The following is a 9,683-nucleotide window of genomic DNA, read 5'->3' on the forward strand; positions in this document are numbered from 1 at the left end:
AGTCCCTCACCATTTCTTCCTGGATAGAGATAGGCATAGAAAGGTCAATCTTGTAGAATCAATTCTGCCTAGTTACTGAATGGTCACTCTATAGCAAACTTAAGGATTCAGGTATTTGTGGTAGAACTAAAACTATATAGATCCCAAATGGGACTTCAGGGAAAAAAAGATTTGCTAGAGACAAACTGAATCATCTACTATAAAATCTGCTGCTAGCTTGATTTCTTGTGAAGTTAAATATAATCAACCAATTACAGATACGATATGTTGGTAAAGGTATAGTTTTGACTGCAGTGCTTCTCTCTAAAGTTGTAGAGGGTTTCCTAGCCATACACAGCTAAGTCAATCTTAAGATTCCATTTTCTTCTTCATTCTACCTCTTTGACCTCTGTACTTCCATCTAGATTTGTATGTTTCTGCCATTTTCCTACATGTGTACATGTTCAGCAGTGTTAGAAAGAAATGATTTCAGGGGTTCTTATGTCAACTGTCTGCCTCTCTACACACTGAGATTTTTTTTTTTCTCTTATCCTTTAAAAAGCCCTTAGGATACAATAGCTCCACCACTTCTTAGCACTGTGACTTTGGCCACGTTACAACCTCTCTGTGCCTCAGTTCCCTCAAGTATTAAATAGATTTAAATTGTACTCACTTAATACAAAAAAAGGACTTGGCACAGTGCCTGATACAAAGTAAACACTAAATACATGTTAGCTATTATTATTATTAACTTATGGAGGAACTCACTTCTTCCCAAAGTTTCACCAAGATATCATCTAGGAAACAAAATCCACATTTAAAGACTTTTAGGGTTAGTATAGAGGATCTGAGCTATTTTAAAATTTAAGACCCTTATTTAGTAAGAGCTAACATGTATTGATCACTTATTACATGCCAGGTATTGGGTTATGCCATATATGTGTGCGTGTATGTATATATATATATGTGCACACACACACATATATGAGCATATATAGTCACTTAATCTTTGTTATAACTCTACAAATCACTAAAATTACTTCAGAGAAATTTAGCAATTTGCCTAAACCTCCTGGTTAGTAGGAATTGAGCCTAGGTTTATATCCTGGTCCATCAAATACGTATTCTTACATGCTTAAGTTAGCAAAGCAATAATGCCTCTTATACTTTAATAGCTATCATTTTCCAGAGTTTTTCCATGTATGATGGCCATTTAAATGAGATGTTGCTCATTGTGGCGTGTGCCATGATGATTAAAATATGTTATTTCAGGGACGCTTGGGTGGCTCAATCGGTTAAGCGTCAGACTCTTGATATCATCCCAGGTCTTGATCTCAGGGTTGTAAGTTTAAGCCCTGAGTTGAGCTCCACGCTCAGTGTGGAGCCTACTTAAAAAGAAAAAAAAAAATTTTTTTTCCAGTGGTTCCAGCATTCTGGGCTTAATGGATCAGTAAATTTTTCAATTTCAAAAATTGGAGACATAACATAAAATGTTGTTTTTAAATTATTCCTTTAAATATATTCAATTTTATGGGGGAAATCATTATATCGCCATTGATTTTTTTTTTTTGCTAAGATTGATATAAACATCAATCACATATCAGATAAATTAAATAATGCACTTAGAATTTGGGATTCCTGACTCCTTGGCCAAATTTTTTATAGCATTTTTAAAAATTCAGATACACTTCACGTAACATAAAATTTATCATTTTGAAGTGTACACTTCAGTAGTTTTTAGTACATTCACTGCTTTGCAACCATCATGACTACCTAGTTCCAGAATATTTTTATCATCCCACAAACCCCATACCTATTAGCAGTTAGTCCCAATTCCCCCCTTTCTCATCTCCTGGCAGCCATTAATTTTTCTGTCTCTATGGATACATCCTTAGGCAAATCTTTTATCTCTGTACAAAATGGCTGTCTCAGATCTGTGATTTGTTTTTTATTCCTTGCTGCCTAAATCAAACTGCCTGCCCAAAGCTTTACCTTGGTGTGTCATTCCCAGTGGCATATGTAATATACATGATAGATGGCATGAAAGTACAAAATTCTAAGAGGTCCCATCCAGGTTAGCAAATACTGCCATACGTATGGATTTTAATATGAAGAAATATACTACATACTTAATACATTTCCACTGTCCGCATTTACTTACAGTTTAAGTTGACTTCTAATTTTAATTCCAATTTTAGATTTTCCTCATCTTTTCTTTCTCTTCTTTTGGTATTTATTCATATAACATGTCAAATTACATACACATAGAACTTAATTTGAAGGCTGTTAATGTTTTAAGTAACCACTACAAATTAAAATAGTATTATAAGGGCCATCTTATTTTTTTTTTTAATTTACATCTAATTGAGGTTGCCAAATTCTGGTCCAAATTTGTGCTATATTTAGTTGCTCTATTCTCTGTACATCCATACACTCTGTTCATTTCTCAGAAAATTTCCTTTTAAAATAGAAATTTAAATGTATTACTATGTTCCACTGTGATTTATCTGTTTATATGTCTCGGAGTGGAATCTGAACTCCTGGAAGGGAAGGACTTTGTCTATACATGTTTGATTTCCAGTACGGTGTCTGGCGCATGGTATGAACTAACGTTAACTACTGTTGTTGAATGAAGGAATAGGATTTAAATATGAACAAGCATATGTATCAAAATTTATAACACCCAATTATATATTACATAATATCCATCTATAATATTACATACACATATAAGTTTTATAAATTCACAGCTACATTAAAAATATTTAATATTTGAAAAATTCAAAATGATATATTTGAACACCATAAAACGTTAAATATATCGAGTTTTACATAGTATTATTTTATAATAACCTATAAAGTAGTTATTACACACACAGACACACACTCTATTTAACAGGGTATTCACCACAGCGTAATTACAAGATGGAGGAACAACGAACGGAAGAGTTTGGAGATTCAAGTCAGGTAAACAAACCTGCATTTGGATTGTCTAGCACCATTTGGCTGACTTTGGCTATTTCTTTCTGAACCTGAATTTTCTGTGACGTGGAAATATTTAATACCATGCTTAGAGTATTGGTTTAAGGATGGGGCTATCTATATTAAGGGCCCCGCACTCAGCAGGCCCTTCAGGAATCTTAAAGGGCACTTTATCCCTCAGACTAAGTAAAGGTGTTTAATTTTTCTACATTATGAGTCTTTTCCAGTGAGGGAAACCTACCCGGATGCCAAATTTGTCAATTCAGAAAGTCCAGATAAAACAATAAAGGCACAAAATGATCCATCTCTAACTCTGACGGATTGCTAAACCCGCAGGAAGCGCTGGGTGGACCTCCAGTATCCCAGCATTCCTCGCGCTGCTCCCGTTGCTCTTCTACTGCGTCTCTATGGTAGAACCGGCCTCAGAGGCGGCCGCGGCGTTGGTGCCTTCGGTGAGGAAAAAGTGAGAGCTCCAACTTTCCTCTTGGCCTGAGAGGTTTTTGGCGCGGAGCGTCGCCATGTCAGAGAAGAAGCAGCCGGTAGATTTGGGTCTCTTGGAGGAGGACGACGAGTTCGAGGAGTTTCCTGCCGAAGGTAACCGGCTGGGCCCCGGCTTCTGGGCCGCGTGGACGGTGACTCAGGCCTCCGGGTGGAGTCAGCGCGGGTGCTTGGGCTCGGCCCGAGGCGCTCGCGGGAAGTCCGGACCCCTGCGGCCGGCTCTCGAGGCACGCGCGACCCTCCACGCGACCGGCTTCGGGTTCGGAGTGTCTCGGTGGGCCTCACCAGTGAGGCTGAATGCCTTCTGCTTCCTCATTGGGAGGAGCCACTGTGACCCGGGCCTCCAGCCCTGACTCCGGGATGGTCCTTTTTCTTCTTTTCTTTTTTTTTTTTTTTTTTTACTCTTCAGCCGGCTTACCCGCCACCTCGTTAATGTCTATATAAACCTTTTTTTCCCCCTTTATTTTCTTGTAGTGTGGCAGCCTTCCTTTGTCCTTAAATCATCCAGAATTAAATTGCTGTACCTGGTTAGGCCAATATTGCTTACTTTCAGGACTTTAAAAATGAAGCCTCGTAAGTAGGATGGGAGGATCAGGTGTTTGTGGGTAATAACATGGGTAATAACATGTTATTACCCTATCCTTGTTTCTCATTTTTGATCACTTCAAACTAGCAAAGTTTAAGGATTTATAAGATCCTTATAAAAATCTACATTTTTATTAGTTTCATGGTTACCAAGAGGAGCTTTAGTTTTCTCACTGTAAGTGATAGCAAATAGCTAACATTTATTAGGTGATTACTTGTCTAAATTCTTTGCTTGTAATAATTCATTTTCACAATTCTAGTAGTTAGGTACCAGTATTATTTTTCAGGTAAAGAAATTGAAGTTTGGAACTGTTAAGAAACTTGTCCCATGTCACATAGCTGACTAGAAATGATGGATACCTTCTAGGAATGATGTACTACTTCTGTTTTATTTTTTTAGATTGTTGTTGCCATGTAGGTTTCCAGAACTATTTGCTTTATTTTCTGTTATGTGTAGAATAAATATTTGTTTTGTAAGAAAAGGCTACTATTGGGTAGCCTTTCTGAAAGTGGTAGGAAGAGAATTGTGGTTAATGGTGTACAAATCTGTTATGTTAAGCAATTACAACTTCACTAAAATTGTCCTAAGTTGTACCCCACCGTGATCCTATTGTGCATAAAAACCACATAGCTTAAACATTTGTTCTTTTTATTTATGATGTACTCTATTATTTTGCTTAGCAGAAGAAGATATTAGTGTTCATAGGACACAAACTCAGACTAACCCAAAGCACATTTCAATTGTGGGATTCATTATATATGGAGGGGATTGTTTTGTTTTTGTTTTGGTAGTGGATTTTTCTGTCCAGGCATGTCTTCTCTCTCTCTCTCTCTCTTTTTTTTTAATAAGATTTTTTTTGTTTCTTTGAGAGAGAGCGCACCAGCGGGGGTGGGGGAGGGACAGAGTGAGAGGGAGAAGCAGGCTCCCTGCTGAAGAGGGAGCTGGACGTGGTGGGGGTGAAGGGAGCTGGACTGGATCCCAGGACCCCGGGATCATGACCTTAGCTGAAGGCAGACATTTAACTGATGAGCCACCCAGGCGCCTCCAGACATGTTTCTTTCTTTTTTTTTTTTTTTTTTTTAAGATTTTATTTATTCATTTGACAGAGAGACAGCCAGCGAGAGAGGGGACACAAGCAGGGGGAGTGGGAGAGGAAGAAGCAGGTTCCCAGCGGAGGAGCCTGATGTGGGGCTCGATCCCAGAACGCTGGGATCATGCCCTGGGCCGAAGGCAGACGCTTAATGACTGCGCTACCCAGTTGCCCCCAGACACGTTTCTTTTACCTCACTGTCAAGTTGGTTCATGATCTAACATTGAGCTATACAGTAGAGAACTGGCTTATTGAGGACAGGATCAACTTTTTACTAAAACTTCATATTTCAAATAGCGCTTATCCATTGTTTATCACATACAAGGTATAGTGCTAGGCACTTTGTTTACATTATATAGTCTATCACCGCAACTGTGAGGAAACTGATGCTTAGATTTAAAAAGCTTGCCATTAAGTAGTCAAGGTAGAATGTGAAAGATCTGTGTGACTCCCCAACATAAGCTTTATTTTTAACCTTTAGCAAGGTGCCTGGCACATGGTAGGGGTTAATAAATGCTTGTTGAATGAATAAACCTGCATTTAAATTAAGTAGTTGAGAATTGACTGCTTAGAAAGTTCTAGAGATAACTGTGTACCTAATGATACACGTGATTTTTCTCAGCAACTGTGATTTCATCAGTTATTGCAGAATATGTAGTTTGTTCTTATTCTAAGTTTATGTTGTGAGCGGCAATTCAAAGTCTTGGTAGTTACACAGTAAAAAAAAAAATCTCGTTAAAGTTAAGAGGAAAAGCAGAGAATTTGGGAGGTGCTGAAGGAGAGAGAATCTTAAGCAGGCTTCATGTCTAGCATGGAGCCTGACGCGGGGCTTGATCTCTCAACATCTCTGAGATCATGACCTGACCCGAAATCAAGAGTCGGTCAGTTAACTGACTGAGCCGTCCAGGTGCCCTGAGAATTTTTTTTTTTTTTGAAGACAAAGCCCTCTCACAATCGACCAGTTTATTAAAATTAAGTAAGTCACCACTTGACTGGTCACCTTATAGAATATTTGTTGTTTTCAGGTTTGAATGTATAGACTCTAATTCATTTAGGAATTTTTCCATTTGGAATGAGAAATAACATTGAAATGCCATTGTTTTGTTCAGGTTTCTGATTTTTTTTCCTGTGGTTTATAATTTAGACAGGTTTTCCTTTCATGTTAATTTGAATTGAGATTTTGCTGGGTACAAAATAAGCCCAAGAGGTGAAACCAATCAATATTTACTAATAAAACTCTTATAAAAAACAAAACTAAAAGAGAAAAAACCTGGAGAAATATCACCAAGGAATTATTGAATTATTTCTCTTTTGAAACTATACATTTTTTGTGTTTGTTTTTTATGGTCTAGTCATGGTTTAGTCTCCATTGCTGTTCAGTGTTATCCATGGACCAACAGTTTTGGTATTAACTGGCAGCTTATTAGAAATGCACTGTCTCAACCTAGACCTACTGAATTAGTTTGGACTTTACCAAGCTTCTTTAAAGATTTGTATGCACATTACAGTTGGAGAATAACTAAATGGCCTATTTTGAATTTATTAGTATTTGAATTTTCAGTTCAATGATTATGTCCTGAATTACTTTCCAAGTTCTCTGCCTTCTTTGGAAATTCTCTTTCTTGTGATTGTCCTTAGGGTAAATGTGTCATTGACAAACACAGTAACAGATGCAACTTAAAATGTCCTATAATCATCTTTTCTATCTATAGAAGGTCTGATTTTCACAGGCCTTGTTGCCTCTCTGCTCCAGAAAGTGGATGATACCCATTGTCTAGGGTAGCTTGCAGTTACAGGAGACTGCTACATGAAAGCCATTACTGAAGTTCTGTATCCCAGGTTTGACTAGTGGATCGTCCGTCTTTTGGGAGAGTGTTGTTGCTTCATCTCATCCCAGATAAGAACTAGTTTGGTAGGATGTCATTCAGTCATTTTAAGGAAGGGTAATTTTTATTTTAAAAAGGAAACTATGGTAATGTGTTTTTATGGAACCTCTTTATTTCTTCTGAATAGTTCTTCAGTGTGAGGTATAACGGTGTGGGAGCGGGAGGGAGTGATTTTCTGAAGGTCCAGAGGAATAAATGCTTCTTTTTTTTTTTAAAACTTGTCGTTATTTAGTGTGTGGATCTGTGTTACATTGGCAGTTCCTTACAGTTTCTCTGATGGGTGTATAATCTGGTCATTAAGAACTATTCAAAAATCAGGTTTAGGATCTTTGTGAAATGCATTCTGCAACTTTTTAACTATTTAAACTGAGAATAGGCTTTGTTAGGAGGACATTCAACATACAGGGTGTGATTGATTATAATTAATTTTGGAGGCTTTGGCATGGTTAGAAGTGGAAAGCAACTTAAAATCTATAGAAGATAAAACTTGTCAAGCTCACATAGCTAGGTTGGTAGTAGTAGAGCAGGGTCTAAAACTGAAATACTTTATAATTTAGTTGAAATGTCAAAAAATTTTTCATCAGATGTTGAAAGGATATTTAAAATATTTTCATTAATCACTTTCTTCTGTCAATTAGAAGCGGGTGAGAAAAGAAAAGTGGGAAGAACAAGTGGGCCTTTAGGTTCTTTTATTCTCTTTTCTTTCTGTGCCATAATTGAGAGGGTTTTTGTTTTGTTTTTTGTTTTTTTTTAGGGGAAACCTTTTTAGAATATTTAAAAGGAAACTGAGTTTGCCTCCAGAAGTAATGATATTTACAGGAGAATTCTGTTAGTAAGTATTCTGTAATTTTTCTGTGATCAGTGAAACTGCTTTATTATTTGATGAATTCAAGAGCAGTATACTACCTACCTTGACGCCCTCCTTGAGAAATTGCTGCATAAGAGACTGTTATTGATGAAATCTTTCTTTTCTCTTGAGGCAGACAGTAAACAAGCTGGTGGTCCCCTCTGGAGTAACTGAGGTACTCTCACCTAACAAAGTAGGACATCTTACAGTAGTTCTTATCCAGGGAAGTATTTTTGGATGTCACATGTGTCTGACAGGTGCAAATGTGAAGTAATGGCATTTAGGGGTAGAGGCCAAGGATTTTAAATGCTAGTTGTACATAGACCAGTACTGCACAAAAAGAATTGTCCTATGAAAAATGCCATGGAGAAATATTTACATTGATTGGATACCAATTGGACTAAACCATCAGTAGGATTTCTGAGAATCTTAGATATAAAGGTAGATAGATAGAACTGATACTGTGTCAGATAATGTACTAGTCAGTTAACTAATGCCCAGAGGGGCTCTGCTATTTTCAGTTATTAAATGTAATATAGTGGACACATAAATAACACAGTCACACGTTTAAATTAGTTACATGATGGTGGCAAAAAATGGAGAAATTGTGTTACTAAAAATAAAAAAAATAAATATGAATGGCAGAGTGCTTGTTGAGTGTCCATTCATGTTAATCATATACAAGAAGAAAGTTTTTGAACCCTGGGATGGAAAAAGCACAATGAATCTAAGATTAGACCTAGGTTCAGAATCCATCTCTTCTCAACTTGCAGCTTGTCAATTCATGTTAGTTACTTCATTTCTTTAAAATGCTTTTGTGGTATTATATATATAATAATTGTACACATAACTGCTTATTGTAAAAACTTAAACCTATAAAAGGGCATAAAAAAATTAAAACCTATAAAAGGGCATGTTTTTCCTGCCTTTCCCCCAGAACATTTGCCATATTCCAGGGATAGCCACTGTTAATTGTCTTTTTTAGTATCCTTCCAGAATTCATGTATATATTGTGTGTGTTTATATGTATTTTAAAAATACAGAGGGCCATATTATATGTACTATTTTTCATTCTAGAGCAGTTCTCAGTTTGTCTTTGACTTTCATGGTTTTGACACTTTTGAAGTTTACAGGCCAGTTATTTTGTAGGATGTTCCTCAACTTGAATTTGTCTCATGTTTTCTCCTGATTAGATTCAGGTTCTACACCTTGGCAGGAATATCATAGTTGTGATTCTGTATTCTCATTGCATCCTATCAGGTGGAACATGATTCACACTTGTTCCATTACTGATGATGTTCACCTTGATCACTTTATTAAGGTAATGTCTGTGAGACTTTTCCAACACTAAATTACTCATTTTCCCTTTGTAATTAATAAGCATTTTGTGAAACTATGGAAATATAAAATTCATTATCAAACTTTCAGTTTATTAATTTGGTTATTTATATCCATACAGACTCATGGATTCTCATTTAATGGGTTATAATATGGTGCTATTATTTATTTTGATCCTCAAATTGTCCTATATTTGAACATGGGCAGCCCCTTCATACTGTCTTCTGTGACCTTTTGACATGTCACCATCATTCTCTGTGCATTTCCAAGCATTCTGACGAAAAAAGGTATTCCAGGTTAATCTTGTTCTTTCCCTACTCTGATCCTGCAATCAGCTATTTCTCCAAGGAGCATTTCTTTTAGTGGAGAATGATGTTCAGAAGGCAGGATCTTAACTCCAGTTGTGCTGGTCGCTTTGGCGACCCTCTCAGTGAAAGGAATTAGGAAATGTGTGTGTGTGTGTGTGTGTGTGTGTGT

General features: G+C 36.8%; 1 protein-coding gene across 1 annotated transcript in view; it reads left to right on the plus strand.

The window, feature by feature from the left end:
- The first annotated feature begins 3,347 nt into the window (after nucleotides 1-3,347).
- SEM1 (SEM1 26S proteasome subunit) overlaps nucleotides 3,348-9,683 on the plus strand; it is a 25,134-nt gene continuing 18,798 nt past the window's right edge. The window contains exon 1 of the mRNA XM_040644254.1: nucleotides 3,348-3,555. Within this exon, the coding sequence (XP_040500188.1) occupies nucleotides 3,480-3,555 (76 nt within the window). The 5' untranslated portion in view covers nucleotides 3,348-3,479. The remainder of the gene's footprint in view (nucleotides 3,556-9,683) is intronic.

This window comes from Ursus maritimus, unplaced genomic scaffold (genome assembly GCF_017311325.1).
Source record: "Ursus maritimus isolate PB19 unplaced genomic scaffold, ASM1731132v1 scaffold_3, whole genome shotgun sequence".
Classification (NCBI taxonomy): domain Eukaryota; kingdom Metazoa; phylum Chordata; class Mammalia; order Carnivora; family Ursidae; genus Ursus; species Ursus maritimus.